Source organism: Rhincodon typus, chromosome 43 (genome assembly GCF_021869965.1).
Source record: "Rhincodon typus isolate 14 chromosome 43, sRhiTyp1.1, whole genome shotgun sequence".
NCBI classification, from domain to species: Eukaryota; Metazoa; Chordata; class Chondrichthyes; order Orectolobiformes; family Rhincodontidae; genus Rhincodon; species Rhincodon typus.
In genome coordinates, this window is record NC_063374.1 from 533,232 (window position 1) to 559,413 (window position 26,182).

A 26,182-nucleotide genomic window follows, 5' to 3' on the forward strand; every position below is an offset into this window, starting at 1 on the left:
TGTGATTTTACAAACCTCTATCTTCACCCCTCAATCTCTTAAGCTCCAGTGAGAAAAGTCCCAGCCTATCCAGATTCTCCCAATAACTCAAACCCTTCATTTCCGGCAACATTCTGGTAAATCTCACTGTGCTGAATGGCCTACTTCTGTTCCTATTTCTTATAGTGTTAATGATGACGTGAAGTAACGTTCGGAAACTCATCTTAGAATTAGAATTACCTTTTATTGTCACGTGTACAGGAGTACAGTGAAAAGTGCATTTTGGGCTCAAACATGGCACCAACACTGAACAGTGTTGTCCAACCTCAAACAGTTCCCAGGGAAAGGGGTGGACTCAGTAGTTAGGGAATGGAATTTGCAGTGGCAATCAAAGATAATGGCTTGGTCTTCTCGATTTTCAATCAGAGGAAATTTCTGCTCATCCGGTACTAGATGTAAGATGAACAATCTGATAATTTAACAACAGTAGAGGAATTGAGAAGGATGATGGTGAGGTAGAACTGGGTGGTGTAGATCTTCACATGAAAACTATATAGTGCTTTTGGTTGATGCCGCCTTGTGGAAAGAAATAAGAGGAGCCAAGGATAGATCCTTGGGGATCGTTAAGTCCAAGGAAAGGAAAGGAAGGCTGGAGATTGGGCAGCAATTTGCAAGGAAGTTAGGGTTCAGGGTTATATTTTTGAGGACGGGTGATGACAGTGGATCCAAAGGAGGGAGGACAGAAACAATACAGACAGAGAGGACGATTAAAAATAACAGTGAACTTGAGAAACTTGATGGTTGGCAGTTTAGTGGGAATAAGACCAACTGAACTGGAGATGGATCTCATGAACAAGATGAGCTCTGACAGGACAGGACAAGACAAGATAGGAGACAGGACAGAAACTGAAGAAAGATGCAAGGTAAGGACTTGGATGAAAAGGAACTTCAGAGACAGTTTGACCCAGTGGCTAGTGGAGGGGAGGGAAGGGGCAAAAGCAGCTGATCAGATTGTCTCAACCTTGGTAACAAAGAAGCTCTTGTTGGTGGATGTGAGGATAGCGGAAGGGGAGACGGAGAGTCCTTCAACAATTAATTACTAGTTCCAGAGATATTAAAAAGACTAAACATCCATATGTTTCACACAAAAACTAATTTATTTCACTTTATCCAGAACATGAACACCTAGAACTATTGAACATCCACAGAAATTCACCCCAATTAACATGGTTCAGTCCTGTATGTGATTAACAGCCAAACCCAATCATTCTAGTTACTTGTGAACTTGCTTATGCCTCAACAGATGGGATGACTGAGTGAATCCTTTCCCACATTCAGAGCAGGAAAATGGCTTTTCCCCAGTGTGAATACGCTTGTGTTTTAGTAGATTTGACAAATGATTAAATCTCTTCCCACAATTGGAGCAACTAAGCGGCCTCTCCCCAGTGTGAATTCGCTGGTGTACACTGAGTTGAGATGATTTTCTGAACCCAGTCCTGCAGTGAGAGCACCTGAATGGTCTCTCATCAGTGTGAACACGTTGATGGGTTACCAGTTCCCCAGAGGTTTTAAAGCACTTCTCGCAGTCTTGGCATTTAAAAGGTCTCTCATCACTGTGAACCCGTTGATGGGACATCAATTCCACAGAACTTTTAAAACGCTTCCCACAGTGCGGGCATTCAAATCGTCTTTCGTCACTGTGAACTCGTTGGTGTTTCAGCAAGTGGGATGACTGAGTGAATCCCTTTCCGCACTCAGAGCAGGTGAATGGTCTCTCGCCGGTGTGAACACGCTGGTGTTTCAGCAGATCTGATAACTGAGAGCTTCTCTTCCCACATTTGGAGCAGGTGAAAGGCCTGTTCCCAGTGTGAACTCGCTGGTGTGCCATCAGGTGGGATGACTGAGTGAATCTCTTCCCACACTCTGTGCAGATGAACGGCCTCTCCCCAGTGTGAGTTCTCTGATGACCCAAGAAGTTGGAAAACTGAGTAAATCTCTTCCCACACTCAGGACAGGTGAATGGCTTATGGCCATTGTGATCACGCTGATGTTTGAGGAGGGTTGATGACTGAGTGAAGCCCTTACCCCACTGAGGACAGGTGAACGGTTTCTCCCCAGTATGACTGCACTGATGAGTTTCTAAGTCAGATGGGTAATTGAACCCCTTCCCACAGTCCTCACATTTCCATGAGTTCTCCCCAGTATGACTGCACTTGTGTCTGGACAAACCAGATGACCGGCTAAAGCCTCGTCCACACACAGAACATACATACAGTTTCTCCCCAGTGCGAATGGTGCTCTTTCGTTCCATGTTCAAAGTGCAATGATATTTAGGTTACCAGAAAATAGAAGGTTCCATCAAATCCCATTGTGATGTTTAGTTTGAGTTTCCTAATTGCAAATCATCCTCTTCTAATGTCCTGTGAAATTGATTGAAAGCAGAAAAAAAGAGAATGAGAGAGAGCCCACAAAAAGATTGTTAAGAGACAAAAAAAACTGCAGATGCTGGAATCCAAGGTAGACAAACAGGAAGCTGGAAGAACACGCAAACCAGGCAGCATTTGGAGGAAAGCAGCAGTCAACATTTCGGGCATAACCCTTCTCTCAGTCCTGAAGAAGGGTTATACCCAAAACGTTGGCTGCTCCTTTCCTCCAGATACTGCCTGGCTTGCTGCGTTCTTCCAGTCTCCTGTTTGTTTAACCAAAAAGAATGTTAAATTGAGCTGATTAAATGTTGTAAATGTGGTAATTTCTGAAAAAAAAAACTCAGAAATGTGACACGTAAACGTCGGCGCAATTATAGTAAAAAAAACCGACTGATCCATGAATGTCCTTCAAGCAAGGATCCCTATCACTTGGTCTGGACGCACAGAAGATTTTCGCGTCAATGGGTGGAGACGGAAAGAGTCAGAGAGAATTGGGAATAGCAGGGGGTGAACGAGAGTGCTTTTACATACCAAATTCTGAAACTCCTAGAAGGACAAAGACGCCAGGTTTATATTAACTCTATCACCACCAAATTTACCTTAAAATCACATATTGTACAGGCCCGTGTGACGTCCAGTACAGCACGAACAAAAATATTATGAAGAATTAAGCCATTGTCTTCAGGCCCCACTACGAACTCCACTCCCTCATCACTGACTCTCCCTGGTATCTACTTGAGGCTTAATTACACTATTCACAGTCCAGCAAAATATTTTACCCTAAAATGAGTTTTCAATAACAACCAAAAGAACTGCAGATGCTGTAAATCAGAAACAAAAACAGAAGTTGCTCACAAAGCTCAGCTGGTCTGGCAGCATCTGTGAAGAGAAACCAGAGTTAACATTCTGAGGATACTGAGGAAGTGTCACCGGACCCGAAACGTTAACTCTGTTTTCACTTCACAGTTGTGCCAGATCTGCTGAGCTTTTCCAGCAACTTCTGCTCTGTTTGAGTTTTCAATCACAGGCTCACACCATCACCACCAATGTTTATGGTTCGAGGGATGAAAAATATTATTTGCAAGATTTTATCAAGTTGGAGAAAAAAGGAAATTGAGCGGGAAATTTGTACAACTTTGATAGTTCAGTATAAAGCAAATGACGAATGTTCTTCCCATTACCTAATCATAAAAGGATTACAGGACAGAGCTTTACGGTGGAAAGTGAGGAAGAGGTTTGATAGTGTGAGCGCTTACGACTAGGAACTTAATGTTTACACTCAAAGGTGGATAATATCCAGGTTGCGATGAATACAGTGACACTGTTAATTTCGATGTGCTGTGTGGTTTGAGTTTCCTGTCTTCAAATCCTCTGTAAATACCCTGCAGAAGACATTTACACGCCGTCGCCGTTCATGTGACTGAACAGTCACAGCTGTAGATCTTTGAATACGTGAAGCAGGACAGACCTCGGGTAGAGGGAACTGGAGTGCAGGATTTGCGTCCTTTTCCTTCCTTATGTATTGCAGCGCTACCTCAGCAATAATACACGAGGCTTTATCAGTTTGATATAGACAAGCTGTGGCCATTCTGAACTATATTGTTCATGATGCTCCCACTCATTGAGAACATCGCCCGCTACGAAGATGACGGTTGAGAAGGCGCCCACCCATCATGGCCCCTAACAAAGATGGCAGCCGTCAACAGTGGACCGATGCTGGTAGTTAATGCCCCTTTCTATGTACGCGAGTACAGGGGGAAATAAATTCCTTACTGGGGTTAGAGAGAGACTTACAAAACACGTTTACGAATCATATCCGACCACCCACTGAATTCATCGTTCCTCCACCCTGCCATATTCTTGCTGGTTGCTAAAACAAAGACCTATTACTATTGCCCATTCTGCACATGCTTAGCTAGAGCGCCTGCGCACCGCTTTCCAATTGTGTGACTAGGGCACGTTCACCATCGCGAACACTGCTGGCTATTATCTCCGCCATTGGCGGTTTTGTTTCTTATCGGTCGTGATTTAGTTTTGTTTTAGTTATGGGGTACTAACTGGAGCCGGAGAATCGAACCGTGAAATTAGAAAGTAATGTTTTACGAGCATAAATTGGAGGGTCTGTTGAATGGTTCAACACATTGCGTAACATTGCAGTTACTGAAATGGGGGAACATGATGTCATCTGCACATACAAACAATGATGTAAAGTGCACGTTACAAACAATTTAAGGGCTGACTTAAAGGAATGACCGGGCAGGCACCATCTGAAGATAACATCAAAGGGAAAGGAAGAGAGTAGACACTTCATGTTGTTCCAGGAAACATGGGGCCTCGTTGAGTGGATGTCAGGTTTTATGCAGCACGTGGTCAGACTGTGTTTCACCAGTATATCAATGACATTATCAGCGCTGCTTCCCTCTCTTATCTGGAATTGGAAATGTTTATCGATTTCGCTTCCAATTTCTACCCTGCTCTCACCTTCCCCTGATCCGTCTTTGACTCCTCCCTTCCCTTCCTCAATATCCCTATTTCCATTTCTAGGGATAGGCGAGTCACAAATATCCATTATAAACCACGCAACTCTCACAGGTACCTTGACTGTGGATCCTCACACCCTGCTTCCTGTAAAGACTGTATTCCATTCTTCCAATTCCTCCATCTCTCTTGCATCTGTTCTGATGATGTCAATAAGTGGACCTCTGAAATATCCACCTTCTTCCTCAACCAGGGACTCCCCAGTACCATAGTTGACAGGGCTCTCAGCTGAGTTTGACACATCTCCCGCACTTCAGCCCTAACACCCTCTCTTCCCTTACAAAACAGCAATGCGGACCCCCTTGTCCTCACCGACTTTCCCACCAGCATCAACATCCAGAGGATCATTAGCCACATATCTGCCACTTTCAGACCACCAGACATATATTCCCTTGCCGTATCCTGTCAGCCTTACACAAGGACCGTTCCCTCTGGGACACCATGGTGCACGCCTCCTTCACTTCCAACATTCCCCCGCACCCCCAACAGCCCCTTGGCACCTTCCTATGCAACCACAGAAGGTGTAACACTTGCCTGTTTACTTCTTCCGTCCTCAGTATCCAAGGGCCCGAACGCACCTTCCAGGTGAAGCTGTGCTTTACATGCACTTCACTCAATCTAGTCTACTCCACAGATGCCTGTTAACAACGAATTCAACTGAATCCATACAATATCAAGAAATGGCTGAAGATTTACAAGGATATTGCCCCGGTTTGCCCTGCAAAGTTGGAGGCTAAGGGGTGACCTTATAGTGGACTATGAAATCATGAAGGGCATGGATAGGGTAAATAGCCAAAGTCTTCTTCCCAGGGTAGGGAATCCAAAACTAGAGGGCATAGGTTTAAGGTGAGAGGAGAAAGAATTAAAAGAGTAACAAGCTGCCAGAGGAAACGGTGGACGCCAGTACAAGTACAACATTTAAAAAGCACCTGGGTGGGTACATGAATAGGAAGGGTTTAAGAGGGATAATGGGCCAAATGCTGGCAAATGGGATTAGATTAATTTAGGATATCCAGTCGGCATGGATGAGTTGGATTAAAGGGTCTGTTTCCGTGTTGTACAGCTCTATGTCTGTATACTGCATTCGCTGCTCACAATATGGTCTCCTCTACATTGAGGAAATGTAGCATAGACTGGGTGACTGCTCGCAGAACACCTACGCTCTGCCTGCAAAAATACACTGAGCTTCCAGTTGTCAGCCACTTCAACTCACCATCCTGTTCCCTAACCAACATCTCTGTCTCAGGCTTTCTGCAGTGCTCCAGTGAAGCTCAGCAAAAGCCGGAAGAACAACACCTCATTTTCTGCTTGAAAACTTTACATCCTTCTGGACTCAATATTGAATTCAACAATTTAGAGTTTGAGGCATCTTCTCCCATGTCCTTACTCCAAACGCCAAACATCAGGCCTTGTTATCACATGGTCTGCTACCACAAAGAGCCCATCATTAGCCACTAATTGTTCCCATTAATAGTTTTTCATTCTCCTAGGCTGATCATTAGCCACTCGTTTTGTCTGTCCAACTGTTCTTGCCTCTCTTTGGGCTCTATCTCCACCTACCATTTACTCCTTACCCCATCCCCCACCATATCTTCTGCATACAAAACAACTTTTTCTTAACTATGATCAGTTCTGAGAAAGGGTAACTAGACCCAAAATGTTAATGCTGATTTCTCCTTACAGATTTGCTGAGCTTTTCCAGAAATTTGTTTTTGATCCATTAGTCTCCTTTTGTCCTTGTGAAATCAAGGACTCGATAGATTTCTTATCTGAAACAGAGCTAATTTATTTAGCAGACATCAAAATATTAAACACCAGGCTAGTTTCAGGAATCATTAACATCAGCAGAAATAAACGCAGCTGCCACAATGAACATAGTTCAATCCTGGATGTGATTGACAGTGGTAGCAACAGCAGAATCAAACACATTCAGGGAAACTGATGGTAAATAATAGTTATTTTCACTGACTTGGAAAGTACATAAGTAGATGGCAGAGTCTATAGATTACAGCCAGACCATCCAGGAGTGTTAATAGATTGCATCCATGAGACAGAAACAGGCTATCTGGCATAACCAGTCATTGCTGGTCTTTATTCTACAAACAAGCTTCCTCCCCATTTAAATTTATCATCATAAACCTTTTGCTTGTCTAGCTTTCCCTGAAACACATCAAACCTATTCACTTTAATCACTCAATGTGGTGTGAGCTCCACATTCTCACCACTCTTTGGCAGAACAATTTTCCTCTGAACTCCCTGTTGGATTTTTTTTTGTGCCTATCTTGTTTGGTGGTTTCTAGTTATGATCTTTCCCACAAGAGAAAACATCCTGTTTGCATCCTCTGTATCAAACTATCTTGTAATGTTAAACACCTCTACTAAGTCAGCCCTCTCTTTTTTCAAGATAAAAGATTTACAAGAATGTAGCTGGAGTCAGAGCTTTAGGGAGAGGCTGAATAGGCTGGGGCTATTTTCCCTGGAGCATCGGAGGCTAAGGGGTGACCTTGTAGAGGTCTGTAAAATCATGAGGAACATGGATAAGGTGAATGGCCAAGATCTTTTTCCTGTCCAAAACTAGACGACATAGGTTTAAGGTGAGAGAGGAAGATATAAAAGGGATCTAAGGGGCAACTTTTTCATGCAGTGTATGTATGGAATGAGCTGCCAGAGGACGTGGTGGAGGCTGATACAATTACAGCATTTAAAATGCATGAGAAGGGTTTAGAGGGATATGGGCCAAATTCTGGCAAATGGGATTATATTACTTTGCGATATCTGGTCAGCTTGGACATGTTGGACCGAAGTGTCTGTTTCCGTGCTGTACAACTCTATGACTCTATCCCTTTAGAAATAAAGCCAAATTCTTGGTTTACTGTATTATGCTCTTACTGACATGTAGTGCAATTCTTAGTGATTGGTGTATTTGTTCTTAAAGTTGCCTTTAGTCCTCTACTCACTGACACTCACAACCTCCAAGTATTATGTGGCCTTCCTGTCTTCCGGCTGAAATCTACTTTCTCACATTTCTCTGTGTTGACCTTCAATTACAACTATTGTGCATTCTACAAATTTATTCATGTCCTCTTTGAATTTATTGCAGTCTGGCTCAGTACTGACCAAAAACCCACCTTGATGTCTTCTGCAAATTCAGAGATTGTGGGTTTGATTCCAAAGACCAAATTATTAGTATAAATTGTGAACCACTATGGTCCCACTTAGAGTCATAGAGTAATACAGCATAGAAACAGGCCCTTTGGCCCAAACTGGACCATGCTGACCATGGTGCCCACTCAGCTAGTTCCAATTGCCTGCATTTGGTCCATATCCCTCGAAATCCTTCCCATCCACAAACCTATCCAAATGTTTCTTTAAATGTTGCTATTGTACCTGCCTCAAACACGTCCTTTAGCGGCCCATTTCATATTTGCACCAAATATATGCGTGAAGAGGTTGCGCCTCAGGTCCTTCTTAAATCTATCCCCTCTCACCTTAAACCTATGCCCTCTAGTTTTCAATTCCCCATTCCTTGTAGAAAGACTATATGCATACATCTTATCTCTGTACCTCTCATGATTTTACACACCTCAATAAGGTCACCCTTCATTCTCCTTTGGTCCAAGGAATAAAATTCTATCCTAGCCAATCCCTCCCTACTAGCCCTGGCAACATTCTTGTAAATCTTCTTTGCGCACTTTCCAGTTTAACCATGTCTTTCCTATAACAGGGTGACCAAAACTATACTCAATATTCCAAGTGTGGCCTCACCAACAACTTATACAACTGTAACATAACATCCCAACTCCTATACTCAATATCTCGACCGATGAAGACCAGCATGCTAAATGAATTCTTCACCACCCTCTCTACCTGTGACGCCGCTTTCAATGAACTATGTACTTGTACTCCTAGGTCCCTCTGTTCCACAATACTCCTCAGGACCTTACCATTTACTGTATAAGTCCTACCTTGGTTTGACTTTCCAAAATGCAACACCTCACACTTACCTGTATTGAATTGCATTTGCCAATCCTCAGCCCACTTCCCCATCTGATCAAGATCTCTCTGTAATTTTTGATAACCTTCTTCGCTATCATTGTATCATTCACAAACTTACTAATCATGTCTTGTACATTCATATCCAGTTCATTTATGTAAATAACAAATGTCCCAGCACCAAACCCTGTGGCACACTACTATTCACAGGCCTCCAGTCTGAGAAACAATCTTCAACCATCACCCTCTGCTTCCTACCATCGAGCCAATTTTGCTAGCTTTCCCTGGATCCCATGCGACCTAACTTTCATGACTAGCCTGCCATGCGGGACCTTGTCAAAGGCCTTACTAAAATCCATATAGACAACATCCACTGTCTTACCATCATCCACCCTCTTGGTTACCTATCCGAAAAACTCTAAAAGATTTGTAAGACATGACTTCCTGTGCACAAATCCATGCTGACTATCCCTAATCAAACCTTGACTATCCAAATGTTGGTTGATCCCGTCCCTCAGTATCCTCTTTAGTAACTTGCCTACCACTGATGTCAGGCTCACTGGCCTGTAGTTCCCTGTCTACCTTTCTTAAACAATGGAACAATATCAGCCATGTTCCAGTCTTTCGGAACTTCACTAGTGGCTAAAGATGAAGCAAAAATCTCTGCAAGGGCCTCTGCAATTTCTTCCCAGCCTTCCACAATGTTCGAGGATGGACTTGATCAGGCCCAGGGGATTTATCCACCTTAATGCGCTTTAAGGCTGCAAACACCCTCTCTCTGGTCATGTATATGTGGTCCAAAACATCCCCACTTGTTTCCCATATTTCCTTAGCATGCATGATTATCTCCTCAGTAAACACTGAAGAGAATATTCATTAAAAATCTCTCCCATCTCCTGTGACTCCTCACATAGATGGCCATGCCAATCTTTAAGTGGACATATTCTCTCACTAGCTACCCTTTTACTCTTAACATAGCTATAAAACCTCTTGAGACTATCTTTAACCTTATCTGCCAGATCAATCTGATACCTTCTTTTTGCTCTTCTGATTTCCCTCTTGAGTGTGCTCCTACACTTTTTATTGTCATCTAGGGATTCACTTGAGCCAATAGCTTAACCCCAATGTATGCCTTCTTCTTTTTCCTGACCAGCAGTAATCCACGCGGAACGCCACTTTCCAGTGTACAGGATGGGAACACAGGTTGAATAGGATGGGAAAGTTAATGATGATACTTGACAGCTGCATGACCTCCAATGAGTCTTGTGAACATTCTTTTCCAGGCTGAAGATGGCACCAGCAGTTATTAACCTCACAATGGGACCCCGACCATTGGGATGGAGACATTTGGTATTCATCTGATTCAGAGTATGAATGAACAGATGGGGAAGGGGATGCTTTTCTGTAGCTTTTCTCTAGCTGTTTTCTGTACTAGCTTTGTTTTTTGTATCTGCTTTCTCTGTGCTGACTGCTTGTTACACTGTATAAGAGACAGAGAGAGTTTCATTCCGAGAGTTAGACTTTGCCTCGGACCAGGATCATGAACTGTGCCAGGAATAACCTAACACTCCAGACCAGCCATTGATCAAGGGGTTCCTGATGGGCAGAAGGGCATGAGACTTTTTTCCTTTATTTTCCATTTGTTTTACTCTTATTATCATCATCATTATTACTTAATAAACACCCATATTTAAGCAAATTGCTGTTGTCGAGCTTTCTCGTAATTATATTTATCCGAATCTGAAAGATCAGCTTGGATACACCTTGTGATCCAAGACATTTTTGGCAATGAGGATAGGGTTTGGGAAAATATTTAACACAAGGGAAAGGCAACCTGATGCTCCGCAGACCTTCCATATTCCAGGATGGAATGCAGCAGAATCTGGATTCGGGTCCATGGCTAATTTTTTAGCACAATTAGAACCCCAGCAAGAATGGGTACAACCAGAAAGAGAGAGAAAGGAAGGTTATTCATACAGGCTGCCATACACGAGTGCTTGCGGGATGCTGGCTTCTTCAAAAGCAAGGACAATGTACCCCAATCGTGATGGATATTGTTAACAGCTACGTGTTCTACGTATAGCGAATTGGATGAGTGCCAGACCAAAAATAAGCAGCTTGAAGCTGCATTGACGGTGATAGAACAGCGTAACATTACCCTAACAGAAGCAGTTAACACAGCGCAGGAGAGAACCGAGAAGGCAGAGGAGAAACAGAATGAGATAGTCTGCCATCTGGCGATGGTACAACAGAAAAGGAGAGCAAAACAGCACAATTGGAAAGGTGACCCAGTCAAAGTGCTTGCATTATTAACCTCACAATGGGACCCAACCACTGGGATGGAGACTTCTGGCATTCATCTGATTCAGAGTATGAATGGACAGATGGGGAAGGGGTTGCTATACTTCTGGAGCCATCCTCAGAGAAGGAACTAATAGCCCAACCCCTAATAACAAATAAGGCAAAACAAGTAGGAGGACAAAACCCACAAAATTCAAGAATAGTGAGACATTACTCTATATCTGAATTGCAGGATTTGGGGTTGCGCTTTAAGCAACCCTTGGCCTCTTAGCTGATACAGTCATGGGATCAGGGTGTTGCCCATATTATGCTGAGTGCTACAGAGTGAGGGAATCTGGAAGCACTAAGTATTGATCCACATGTGAATAGCATTTTTAGAAACATAGGGCAAACTGGATCATTGTGGAATGCACTGACACTAGCAGTAGGAAATTAGTACACTTCCCAAATAGATTGGGAAGGTGATGTTGAAAAATGGGAGGGCATACCAGAAGGTATAAAACATTTCAGGGATTTAGCTACGCAAGTGGGTATGTATTCTCCACAGTTTCAGGGCGCAGACCAGGAAGCTTTCACAGCTAGAATGAGGAGCCAGCTAATGCGAAGTGGTCCAGGCTGGATGAGAGGTACCCTGTTAGCCCTATTAGGGCCAGCCCAGGGAAAGGCAGTGGGACAGGTATGTTTGTTGTTAGGACAATTAGAGGATGTGGAAGCTGGTAAGTGAAGATTGAGGCCCAACCAAACAAGTGAAAAACAGGGACAACAAGGTGGAGATGAGGTGAAACAAAAGATAACCAGAAAAGAAATGTTCACGGTATTATTAAAAGCAGGAATAGAGAGGAGTAAGACAGATGGAATACCTATGGATGCCATATCCGACATGTGGAGGACGCACTGCTCTCCAAAGGGTAAGGAAGTAAAAGAGACTACATATTGGATGTGGAGGGAGGAAAGGAACCATATGAACTGCATCTCCCACAAACATCCCTGTACCCTAGCCTGGAGGAGGTTGGGCAGTTGTGGTGAGCCACTCAGCCCATTAATGGGGCTGGGACTCTGGGGTCTATTAAAGGCGTTCATTGGGACGACCAGAGACCCTATCACTATCTCATGACCCTATCACTGTTCATTGCCTTTCCTCCAATGTACAACGAGACATCGTATTATTAGACACTGGGGCAGAAGTTACTATTATACATGGCAATCCACATAGACATGTAGGGCTCAGAATGACTATTAATGGATTTTGTGGGGCAATAACACCGGTAGTTAAAACAAATATTAGAATGGCCTTGGGGAATGGAACTCCATGAGTAGTCCCGGTATAATATCCAACATACCAGAAAATATTATCGGTAAGGGCTTATTAAGAGGTACTACCTTGCAAACCCCAGTGGGCAAATTCTCTTTTGGTATACGAGCTGTGACGGTTACTGTCGGCAAGGCAAAATGGGAACTCCTCATTATTCCTCTGCACACATGGGTGGTTTCGATGAAACGGTACCGTATTCCAGGAGGACACAAAAAGAGTAGGGATACTGTATTTGGTCTGTTAGCTGTGGGGATTGTGACACATGCAGGATCTGCATACAATTGCCTGTATGGCCTGTAAAGAAGCCTGATGGAAATTGGCGAATGACAGTTGATAACCGCCAACTCAACAAATTTGCTCCTCCACTGTTGGTAGCCGTGCTTGATGTGGTCACTGTTATAGGAAGTTTGTCACAGGGGCCAGGTGCCTGGTATGTCGTTATTGATCTAGCAAATGCCTTTTTCTCGATACCAATGGCCCCAGAATCACAAGCTCAGGTTGCTTTTACGTGGGAAGGTCATCATTATACCTTCTGTTGGCTACCACAAGGATACCTTCACAGCTCAACCTTATGCCATAGGCTGGTAGCAAGGGACTTAGATACGTGTCCGCTGCCATTGGATATTTGCATAATGCATTATATTGATGACATCTTGATCCGAGCTCAGTTCGAATGGGATGATGTTCAACTGAAATCATTTATGGCCGCTGAAGAGGCCAAAGCACTAGCACTTCCTCAGCCCCTCGGATACCTGGCTTACCCTTTGTATTACAAATATCAGTGGTACAAGATGTAGCCACATGGAGCTTGTGGCAGGGACAAAAGAGGAAAGCAATACCTTTGGGTTTCTGGTCCAGAAAACTGACAGAGGCAGCTACGCATTACACACTATTTGAAAAGCAACTTCTGGCCTGCTACTGGGCCCTGGTAGAAAATGAAGGACAAATGGGTGAGGACAAAGTGCTCCTCAGACCTGAGTTACCAATTCTGATGTGGGTGTTATCTGACTTTGTGACCTACACAATGGAAAGAAAGGAAAGGGGCTGCCAAGCTCCCTAAAAAAAGGCTGAATACCCACCAGGTGAACAAACTCCTAGTCCCGACCAGACCATACCTGCATCTCCCATTCAATGGGGAGTTGCATCCGAACAACTACCTGAAAATACTCATCACCGTGCTTGGTACATTGATGGATCAGCCACCTGGAAGAATGGCCAAAGGTAGCATTAAGTGGCTGTGTTTAATCCCTCCACACAGGCTATTATCCATATTCAAGGAGATGGGGGATTGAGCCAGTATGCTGAATTGGCAGCTGTGGTCCTAGCGCTGGAAGAACAGAGTCAGTGTTTGCACATTTATACTGACTCATGGGCGATGGCCAACGGAATGGCTGTATGGATGGCAACCTGGTGGTCACATGACTGGACGATTGCTAGAAAGCCCTGTGGGGGTCAGAACTGTGGAAACAAATATGGGCAAAGGCACAGCACATGAAAATTACTGTGTACTATGTTGATGCCCATTTGAAGATTGTTCGGAATTTGCTGATCACAACAATACTATGGACGGAATAGTAAAAACCAGAACAGTTGAAGATCCATTTGAAGAGTATCACACTGGAAAACAGGCTCATGAAAAATCAGGACACTTGGGGTATCATGGCACTGTGCAGTGGGCAAGAGATCGCGGTTTGCACTTACCTGCCGACCTGGTGAAAGAAGTCATTGGCAGGTGTGAAATATGACAACAGGCAAAACATGTATTACTGCCAAAAAAGCCAATGGCACAAATCAAACGAGGAAGTTGGCCCGCTCACATCTGGCAAGTTGACTATGTTGGCCCATTGTCATTACAACAACAATTTCAATATCTGTTAATCATGGTGGACACTTATTCTGGGCTAATGCTGGCTTTCCTGACAACCAAAGCAAATCAGAGTAACACTGTTTAGGGCCTAGAACAGTTGATATCCTACTACAGTGAACTGTCAGAAATACAATCACATAATGGCTCACACTTTACAGCAATGGGCTGCAAGTAATGTGATACGTTGGATGTTTCACATTCCCTATTGCCCGCAAGCAGCTGGCCTTGTAGAATGAATGAACAGGATATTAAAGCAACAAATTAAATTATTGACCCCTAATCATACATTAAAGGCGTGGCTCAAAGTGCTACTACAGGCATTGTATAATCTGAATAAGCAGCCCCTAAAAGGAGGGACAGCCATGAGTAGAATGTTGCGAGGGAGTGGCCAGTTACATCCTCCCAACAAACCTACAACATCCAACAGCCTTTGCACAGGGGAAAAAGTGTGAGTACACCACCCACCTAAGCCTGGTGCGATACTTGCCCATGGACAAGGTGATACCTATTGGATATTAATAACGGGACAGGAAGCACCATAATGTATAGATAGAGGGAAATTAATGAAAAGACAGTGAGTTGTCCGATTGCAAACTGATAAGATACGATTTCTTCACAGAACTATGCAAATTTATGGACGCTGCTATGGATGATTCATCAGTTTCCCACGAAAAAGGCCACTGCGGTCATTAATCTGATGATACACCGTATTGTTATATTATTCATATTGATGATGGTTATTTTCATTGTAGTTGTAATGTTCTGGTGTAGGTTACATACTCTTATTATATGTTCTCATGTGGCTATCGCTGATTTGCGTCTGTATTTGCAATTGTAATATGTGCTGTATAGGATGGGATAAACAGGTTGAACAGGATGGGAAAATAGGCTGAAAAAGTTAATGATGATATGTGACAGCTGCATGACCTTGAATGAGTCCAGCTTGTTTTTCTGTAGCTGTTTACTGTACTAGCAAGTAGTTTTGTCTCCTGTATCTGCTTTCTCTGTGCTGGCTGTGTGTTACACTGTATAAAAGAGAGAGAGTTTTGTTCCGGAAGTTGGACTTCACCTTGGACAGGGATGGTGAACAGTGCCAGGAACAAACCTAAACTTCCAGACCAGCCGTCGATCGAGGAGTCCCTGATGGGCAGAAGGGCATGAGACTTATATTTTCTCCCTTTCTTTTACTATTATTATTATTACTTAATAAACACCCACATTTAAGCAAATTGCTGTTTTTGAGTCTTCTCTTAATTATATTTAACCAAATCCAAAAGAACCGCTTGGATACACTCCGTGATCCAAGACATCCAGCTTCTGAATAATTCTACTCCCACTCTCTGCATTCTGTCTTCAAGTCAGCCAGCCACCTGTTCTGCCCCTTGCTCCTTAAATCCTCATTATCTGATCTTATTCATTCATTTATCAATGGGGATAAAATTTGAGGCCTTTTGAAAATCCAGATAAATTACTTTGCTGTATTACCACACTCTATACTCTCTGTTATCACCACAAAATGTTCTATAAGGTTAATCAGGCAAGGTTTGCTATCATGAAATCCATGCTGATTGTTCATTGTAACATAATTATTATTTTTTTCTTACTACCAATGTGAAGGTGACTGATGTATAATTACCTGGGCTTATTGTCTCCCGCTTCCTAAATACAGGAAATACGTTAGCTATCCAATAGTCTTCTTGTGGACATGCCGGTGTTGGACTGGGGTCAGTCCTCCTTCAGTTGGGACTAAGGCTCTGAAAGCTTGCGTTTTCAACTAAACCTGTTGGACTATAACCTGGTGTTGTGGGATTTCTGACAATGGTCTTCTGGCATTACACCTCTTTTGAACAGATTATGGATGGGCACTTCTCTGCTCTTGCTTCGTTATTCTTTTAAAATACATGAATTCAATTCATTAAGACCAAGTTATTAGTTTATTCAATCCATCATTTCTGGACTTTCAATGCAAATATTTCATTTCATTCAATATCATGTTTGCCTGTGACATTTACCTGGGAAAAAATCAATTATTTAATAATTTTGCCAGCTCTCTTTCATTAACTGTGGTATTATCCTGTCCAACACTAATGGTCCTCTGCCCATCACAGGTTTCCTTATTGATGTCTGTAGCGAATATTTCACTATTTTCTTTGATAGTTTAGTTTGTAATAAAGGTGTCACTGTGAAGAATGTGAATCATATAATACAGAACAGGCCTTTCAACCCTTAATGTCTGTACAGTCAAAAATACACTAGGCCCATAGCATTGAATGTTATGACACATCAAGTGCTTATCCATGTACTTTTTTTAAAGGTTGTGAAGTTACCCACATCAAATACCCTCCCAGGCTGTACATTCCAGATTCCTACCATCCTCTCAGTGAAAAGAATTTTCACAAATCCTCTCCAAACCTCCCCATTTCACTTTAAAATTATGCCCCCTTATTCTTGACCCTTCACCTAAGAGAACAGCTACTTCCTATCCACCCTGACCATGCCTCTCATAACCTTACACACTTCAATCAGGTCTCTGCTCTAAAGAAAACAACTCAAGCTTATCCATTTCTGAAGAAGGGTCTAGACCCGAAACGTCAGCTTTCCTGCTCCTCTGATGCTGCTTGGCCTGCTGTGTTCATCCAGCTCTACACCTTGTTATCTCAAGCTTATCCAGCCTCTCTTCATAGCTGAAATGCTCTAGGCAACATCCTGCTGAATCTCCTCAGCACCCCATTCAGTGGAATTATACAGTCAGAGATTCATTCAGCTGTGCAGCATAGAAACAGACCCTTTGGTCCAACTTGTGCATGCTGACCAGATATCCTAAATAAATCTAGTCCCATTTGCCAGAATTTGGTCCATTTCCCTCTAAACCATTCTTATTCATATACCCATCCAGATGCCTTTTTAATGTTGTAATTATAGCAGCCTCCTTCACTGCCTCTGGCAGCTCATTCAATACACGCAGCATCCTTTGTGTGAAAAGGATGCCCCTTAGGTCCCTTTTATATCTTTCTCCTCTCACCTTAAACCCATGCCCTCCAGTTTTGGACTCCCCTTCCTGGGGAAGAAGTCTTTGGCTGTTTCCCTATCCATGTCCTTCATGATTAAAAATCTGCTGCAGGTCATACAGAAATGCGTGCCTCAGTGAGATAGGCAACTTCCAACAGCAAAACATCTAATTCAACCAAAATTCTTAAAATGTAATGTAGATCATACTAAAGTGCATATCGCAGTGAGATTAGCACATTGGCACATCAAAATCACTAAGATCATCAAACCTCTTACAAGCTGCTGCATATCTCGGTGAGATAATCAACTTTCAACAGCAAAACATTGAATTCAATCAAAATTCTTAAAATGTGACGTGGATCATTCAATATGCATATCTCAGTGAAATAAGCACATTTGGAACATCAAAATCTCTCAGACCATCAAACTTTGTAAAATCTGATGCTGATGTAACTAAAATGCCTATCTCAGTCAGATAAGCAGATTAGGAAGTCAATATCCCTAAATTCATCAAACTTCTTGAAATCTGATGCTGGTGGTACTAAAGTGCATACATCAGTAAGATAAGCACTCTGGCACACTAAAATTCCTAATTCCATCAAACCTCTTAAAATCTGCTGCGGATCGTACAGAAATGATATCAGTGAAATAAGCAACTTTGACCTGCAAAACATCCAATTCAATCAAATCTCTTAAAATGTGATGTAGACCACACTAAAGTGCATATCTCAGTGAGATAAGCAGATTGGAACATTAGAATCCCTAAGTACATCAAACCTCGTCACATGTGATGCTGACAGCACTAAAGTGCATATCTCAGTGAGATAAGCACACTGGGACATCAAAATTTCTAATTCCATCAAACCTCTTAAAAATCTGCTGCAGACCATACTGAAGTGCATATCTCAGTGAGATAACACATTGGAAGATCCAGATTTCTCAGTCCATCATACTTCTAAAAATCTGACACTGTTGGTAATAAAATGCATATCTCACTGAGATAAGAACTTTGGGACAGCAAAACCTCTCAGTACTTCAAACTTCTTAAAATCTGATGTTGACAGTCCTAAAGTGCATATCTCAGTGAGATAAGCACATTGGCACATCAAAATCCCTAAGTCAGTCAAACATCTTAAAACCTGCTGCAGATCATATGGAAATGCATATCTCAGTGAAATACACAACTTTCAACAGTAAAACATTGAATTTAATCAAAATTCTTAAAATGTGACGTAGATCATACTAATATGCATATGTCAGTGAGATAAGCACATTGGAACATCAAAATCTCTCAGGCCATCAAACTTCCTAAAATATGATGTTGATGTAACTAAAGTGCCTATCTCAGTCAGGTAAGCACATTAGGAAGTCAATATCCCCAAGTTCATCAAACTTCTTGAAATCTCATGCTGGTGGAACTAAAGTGCATTTCTCAATGAGATAATCATATTGGTATATTAAAATCTCTCAGTACTTCAAACTTTTTAAAATCTCATGCTGATTGTTCTAAAGTGCATATCTCAGTGAGATAAGCACATTGGCACATCAAAATCCCAAACTCCTTGTAAATCTTTTCAGAACTCTTTCAGGTTTCACAAAATCCTTCCTATAGCAGGGAGAACAAAATTGCATGCAGTATTCCAAAAGTGGCCGAACATATGTCCTGTATAGCCACAGCATAACCTCCCAACTCCTGTACTCTCAATGCATTAACCAATAAAGGCAAGCATACCAAACGCCTTCCTCACTATCCTGTCTATCTGGGACACCACTTTCAATGAACCAAGAACTCCAAGGTCTCTTTGCTCAGCATCACTCCCCAGGACCTTACCATTAAGTGTATAAGTCCTGCCCTGAATGCCTTTCCAAAATGTAGCACTCATATTTATCTAAATTAAACTCCATCACCACTTCTCAGCCCATTGGCCCATCTGATCAAGATCCCATTGTACTCTGAGCTAACCTTCTTCCCTGTCCACTACACCTCTAATTTTGATGTCATCTGCAAACTTACTAACCATACCTTATTTGTTCACATTCAAATCATTTACATAAATAGCGAAAAGCAGTGGACCCAGTACTGATCCTTGTGACACACTGCTGGTCACAGGCCTCCAGTCTGAAAAGCAACCCTCCAACACCAACCTCTGTCTCCTACCTTTGAGCTAGTTCTGTATCCAAATGGCTAGTTCTCCTTGTATTCCATGTGATCTAACCTTAGTAACCAGCCTACCATGACGAACCTTGTCGAATGCGTCACTGAAGTCTATATAGATGACGTCCACCACTCTGCCCTTATCAATCCTCTTCGTTACTCCTTCAAAAAAGTCAATCAAGTTAGCGACATATGATTTCCCATGCACAAAGCCATATTGACTATCCCTAATCCGTCCTTGCCTTTCCAGATGTATGTACATCCTGTCCCTCAGGACTGACTCCAACAACTTGCCCACTACTGATGACAGGCTCATGGGTCTATAGTTCCCTGGATTTTCCTTACCACATTTCTTAAATAGTGGCACCACATTAGCCAACCTCCGGTCTTCCGGCACCTCACCTATTGATGATACAAGTATCTCAGCAAGGAGCCCAGCAATCACTTCCCTGGCTTCCCAGAGTTCTAGAGTACACCCTGATCAGGTCCCAGGGATTTATCCACCTTTAAGTGTTTTAAGACAACCAACACCTCCTCCTCCAAAATATGGATATTTCTCAAGATGTTGCTACTTATTTCCCCATGTTCTCTATCTTCCATATCCTTCTCCACAGGGAACACTGATGCAAAATACTGGTTTAGTACCTCCCACATCTCCTGCAGTTCCACTGATAGGCTCCCTTTCTGATCTTTGAAGCCTTATTCTCTCCTTCGTTACTCTTTTGTCTTGAAAGTATTTGCAGAATCCCTTTGGATTCTCCTTAACCCTGTTTGCCAAAGCTATCTCATGTTCCCTTTTGCCCTCCTAAGTATTCCCCCTTAAGTAAACTCCTAATGCCTTTATACTCTTCTAGGGCTTCACTCGATCTCTGCCGTCTATACCTGACATATGCTTCCTTCTTATTCTTGATCAAAACCTCAATTTCTCTAGACATCCAGCACTTCCTACACCTACCAGCCTTTCCCTTCACCTTAACAGGAACATGCTGTCTGTGGACTCTCATTATCTCATTTTTTATGATTTCTCATTTTCCAGCTATTCCCTTTATCTGTAAACATCTGCCCCCAATCAACTTTTGAAAGATTTTGCCTAATACATGCATTCCTTCCTGCAGTGCGGTGACCAGAACTGCACACATTACTCCAGCTGTGGCCTAAATAACATGCCCCTGCTGCATTTATCATCTATACCTTGACTGATAAAAACAAACATCCCATATGTCTTTTTATTTACCTCTTAAACTCCTGCCACCTACAGAGTTCAGACGACAAGCACATCAAGATCTTTCTGTTCCTCTGAGCTTCCTTGTGTCTTGCCATTCATTGAGTAATCCTTTGTATTATTTTTTTCATGGCGCATCATCTTACATTTATCAGGGTTAAATTCCAGCTGCCACTGATCTGCCCATCTGACACGTCCATATCTTTCTGAAACTTATGTCCTTCCTTTTCATTGTCAACCAACAGGCCAACCTTTGTGTCATCTACAAACTTACTTGTTATCCTGCCATCCACATCATTTATGAACAACACAAACAGCAAGTGACCCAACACTGATACCTATGGAATGTCACTGGACACTGACCTCCAGTCATACAAACTTTGAACTCTGTCTCCAACTACTGAGCCAATTTTGGATCCAACTTGGCAAGAACCCTGGATCCCATGAGTTTTTTTTAAATCAGTTTCCCACGTGGGACATTGTCAAAGGCCTTGCTGAAATCCTTATAAACTACATCAACTGCCTTACCCTCATCCAAAGACTTGGTCACCCCTTTGAAAAATCCAATCTAATTTGTTAGGCATGAGTTCCCTCTGACGAAGCCGCAGCAATTATCCCTGAAGAAACTTTGCCCCTCTAAATGAAGATTAATTTTCTCCTTCACTATTTTCTTCAATAACTTTCCTTTCACTGATTTGATACTCCGTGATCCATAGTTCCCTGATCTAGTGGAACCACATTAGCTGTCCTCCAGTCCTCTGGCACCTCCCCTGTGGCCAGACATGATTTAAAAATTTGGTCAGGGCTTCTGTTATTTCGTCCGTCATCTCCCACAGAAGCTTGGGACACAAGTCATCCAAACACGGGATCTGTCTACTTTTATACATGCCGAAACCTCCAAAACCTCCTTGCTTCTTGTACCAATCTGCTCAAGAACTTCATAGTACAATATCTTGCATCCGTACTTGCATCCTCCTTCTCTTGAGTGAAGACAGATGTGAAGTACGCATTTAATACTCTACCACTGTCCTCCAGCTTCACGCACAGATTATCTCCTTGGTCACTAATAGAATTTATTATTTCCCTGGTTATTCTCTGCCTCTGTGGGATATCAAGTGTAAATCAGTAAGAATTGTCAGCAAGGATTAATGAGCACTTTCTAATTGGAAATATCAATTGTGGAACATTTATCACTTCTGTTGTGATTTCTTGAATTAGAGATCATGGAAAGTTCTTTTATAAAGAGACACTAACGCTGAGAAAATCAGTAACATCTCCAGAATATTAAACTCCAGACACTTATAGAGGTTGTTAATATCAGAATCAAACCAAATTTTGTGACATGAATCTAATTCCTGCAGATGCTATGAACTCGCTAATGTGTTAGCAGAAGATGGGACTGAGTGAATCCCTTCCCATATTCAGAGGTGAACAGCCACTCCTCAGTGTGAACTCACTGATGGATCAGCGAGTATTTTTATTCCTCCTTCTTATCAGTGATGTCTCTTTATTCCTTGGAATATAGGAGAATGACGGGTGACCTTATTGAAGTGTATAAAATCATTAGGGGCACAGATAGGATGAATGCATATAGTCTTTTTCTCAGGGCTGGGGAGATGAAAACTAGAGAGCGTAGGTTTAAGGTGAGAGGGGATAGATTTAAGAAGGATCTGAGGGGCAACTTTTTCACGTAGAGTGGTGTGTATGTGGGATGGGCTGCCAGAAAAACTGATTGAGGCATGTACAAAAGCAACATTTACAAAAACATTTCGATAAGTACATGGATGGGAAGGGTTTAGAGGGATATGGACTAAATGCGGGCAATTGGAACTAGCTGAGTGGGCACCATGGTCAACATGGACCAGTTTGGGCCAAGGGCCTGTTTCCATGCTGTATTACTCTATGACTCTATAACTGGGATGAATTCATGAATCCCTTCTCACACACAGCATAGGTGAATGGTCTCTCCCCTGTGTAAACTCACTTGAGTACATTGAGGGTGGATGAAGACCTGAACCTCTTCCCAGAGTGAGTGCAACTGAATGCCATCTCCTCGTGTGAATTCTCTGGTGTAACATCAGGCTGGCTGATTCAGTAAATCCCTTCCCATACACACAGCAGGTGAATGGCCTCTTCCTGGTGTGAACTCAGTGGTGTGCAGTGAGGTTGGATAAAGACCAGAAATTCTTTACACAGAAAGTGCAGCTCTCTCTTCAGTGTGAGCTTGCTAGTGTGACTGGAAGCAGAACAACTGGGGCGGCACAGTGCCAGGAACCCAGGTTCGATTCCAGCCTTGGTGAATGTTTGGGTGGAGCTTGCACATTCTCCATGGGTTTCCTCCCATAGTCCACAGATGTGCAGGTTAGGTGAATTGACCATGCTAAATTGCCCAGAGTGTCTGGGGATGTGCAGGCTAGGTAGGTTAGCCATGAGAAATGCAGGGTTACAGCGACGGGGGCGGGTATGTCTGGGTGGGATACTCTTCAGAGGGTTGGCAAGGACTCAATGGGGCGAATGGCCTTCTTCCACAGTGTCATCAGTTCATAGAATCGCTACACTGTGATCTATGAACTATGATCTATGAACATCTATGAACTGATTCAACTCCCTTCGCATACACAGAGCAGATGAATGGCCTCTCCCCAGTGTGACTGTGACAGTGAGGATGAGGGGGAGGGAGAGAGAAACTAAAGGAAGGTTAGGACAGGAGAGTTCTAAGAGACAGTTTACCTTGGAAAGGAAGAGGTGTCTGATTAAATTGTCTCAACTGTAATGGTGAAGAAACTCCATGAGCTCCTTGCGCTTCTCGAGAATGGAGGAGATGTGGAAGAAAGAAACCCCTCCAAAAGGAGTTTATTACCATCAGCACAAACAGGCTACAATGACAATGGTTTGGTCTTGGATATGATTAAAAGCAGAATGCAATCACTGAAGTTACTTGTAATCTTGCTGGTGTCTCAGCAGCTAAGATGTGAATCCCTTCCCACACATAATGAAGGTCAATCCCTAGTGTGAATTTGCAAAAGTACAGTGAGTTGAGCTGATCATCTGAACCCAGTCCCCCAGAATGGTCTCTCATATCAGCATGAAGGTGCCATCAGCACCGTATAATTTGTACAGTACATCCCACATTCAGCACCTCTGAAACATCCTGACCTCTGCTCAAAATGAAACTCAAAGCTGATGTCTCAGCAACTGAGTGATCGCCTTCTACACTACGAGCAGGTTAACAGCTTTGGGACTGAGGTTCGAAGTAAACTATTTTACTGTAGAAACAATTTCAGCTGAGAGTCATTGAACGAAGAGGAAAGATGCCAGACCCCAGTTCTTCAAGATTCCCTAACGTCCCAAAAGCTCAATCTATCTTCACTCTTAGCTCAGGAGACTCCTCAGGGGAGTTCTCCTGCTGCAGTGGCACCAAAATTACTACTTTAACTAACACCAAAATAAATGATAAACTAGTTACTTGTCTCATTGCTGCTTGTGGAACCTTGCTGTGCCTGATCTGGCTGCTGTGAAAGAGTAAAAAGCCATATTTATAAAACATGTTCAGTATAATGAGGTGTTGTAATGTGCCTTCGAGAATTTTCATAAAGCAAAACTTGACACCAAGTCCCATATTAGGATGGACGGCCAAAGATATAGTTGGAGAAGCAGATTTAATCAGAAGAGAGCTGGAGAAGATTTGTGGTGGAATTTCAGATCATTATGTCTGGGCTTCATAGCAGTGTAATTAAAAGTCGTGGCCAGGAGTAGAACAGCACAGATATCTCAAAGGGTTACATGACTAGGAATGAGAAAGAGAGAGACCACCTTGCAGGGATTTGAAAATAAGGAGGCAAATGCTGAGATTGTGGCATTGCTTGACCAGGAGCCAATGTAGGGTAATAGGTGAATATCATCATCATCGGTGGTCCCTCATAGATGAGGATGATTCTCTTCCACTCTCAGAGTGAGTACATAGATGGCTGTACAGACTGATACGGCTTCCACAGGCTCTGTTACACTTGGGGCAGGTGCTGGCCACGGGAAGGGGTGGGAGAGTTGTTAGTGTAGCAGGGTACTCCTTTCGCTGTTTTCGCCTAGTTTCCTGATGGCAAGTCTCAAGATGCTTGAGGCCTTCCCGGATGCTCCTCTTCCACTTTGGACGGTCTTGGGCCAGTGAGACTGGGTTCAAGCGATTATGCCAACTCACTGTACACCAGTGACTCCACACTGGGGAGAGGCTGTTCATCTGCTGTGTGCGTGGGAAGGGATTTACTCAGTCATCCCACCTCAAGATACACCAATGAGTTCAGCAGTGACGACAGGAGAGATGAGTCACAGCCGGAGGGGCCGAGTCCTGGAAGTGAGCCATGGCCAGAGCAGGAGCAGATAGAGGCTTTGTGTTCTGACGCCTGGCGGGCATGGATTCACTGGAAAAGGTCTATAACTTGAGTACTTTGAAGACACTTTTTATTCTCATTCTGGACTTTTGAGCTCTGTTTTCCAATGCTAGTCTTTTTTTTACTATTTCAATTCTGTAATAACACTTAAAGTATCTGTATCTAGGTATCCTCTACCTGAGATTGTGCCGAGAGGTGACATTACAAACTTTTCACTGCACTCATTTGAGTGCACACGACAATAAAGGGCTATTCTATTCTATTCTTTTTTAGGAGCAATTTTCATCAGGATGCATGTGCAGTGGACATCTTCTAGAGGACAAGGTGCAGCTGGGTGCAAATGTAGCCTTCTCTTTCAGGAGATAGGAGAGGAGGATTTACACCCAGCAAATTTAACATCAGAGAAATGTTCATCTCTCCCAAATATCTATCATGGACTGACAGAGATGGTATTAGAAACTCAATTTTTAGGAGGTTAGGAGGAGAGGATTTACAAATAGCAAGCTCAAAATTCACCAAAAATTCTCAGACAGCACCTTCCACACCCACTTCCATCTAGAAGGACAAGAGGAGCAGATACTTGGGAACACCATCAAATGCAAATTCTCCTCCAAACCACTCACCATCCTGACTTTTAAATATATCGCTATCACTGTCAATGGGTCAAAATCCTGAAATTCCCTTCCTAACAGAATTGTGGGTCAACCTACAGCACATAAATTGCAGCAATTCAAGAAGACAGCTCACCACCACCTTTTCAAGGGCAACTAGGGGCAGGTAATAAACGTTGGTAGCCAGTGACACCCACATCCCACGAGTGACTAATAAAAAGGAAAACGTTTATCCTTCTGAATTTCTATCCTGGATTGACAGGGATGGGTTTTATACACAACAGACATAAACCAAGACAAATGTTTGTCTCGTTTGCAGTTTTATTCTTGGACTGGCCATGTTTGTTTGTACAATATTAGAAGTCAAGATTGAAGAAAGGAAAC

The 26,182-nt window shown here is 42.8% G+C and overlaps 1 protein-coding gene across 1 annotated transcript in view; it reads right to left on the reverse strand.

Moving 5' to 3' along the window:
- LOC109912386 (gastrula zinc finger protein XlCGF57.1-like) overlaps positions 1 to 26,182 on the reverse strand; it is a 75,299-nt gene that overhangs the window by 29,701 nt on the left and 19,416 nt on the right. Inside the window, exon 3 of the mRNA XM_048619599.1 lies at positions 1,257 to 2,399. Within this exon, the coding sequence (XP_048475556.1) occupies positions 1,257 to 2,290 (1,034 nt within the window). The 5' untranslated portion in view covers positions 2,291 to 2,399. The remainder of the gene's footprint in view (positions 1 to 1,256; positions 2,400 to 26,182) is intronic.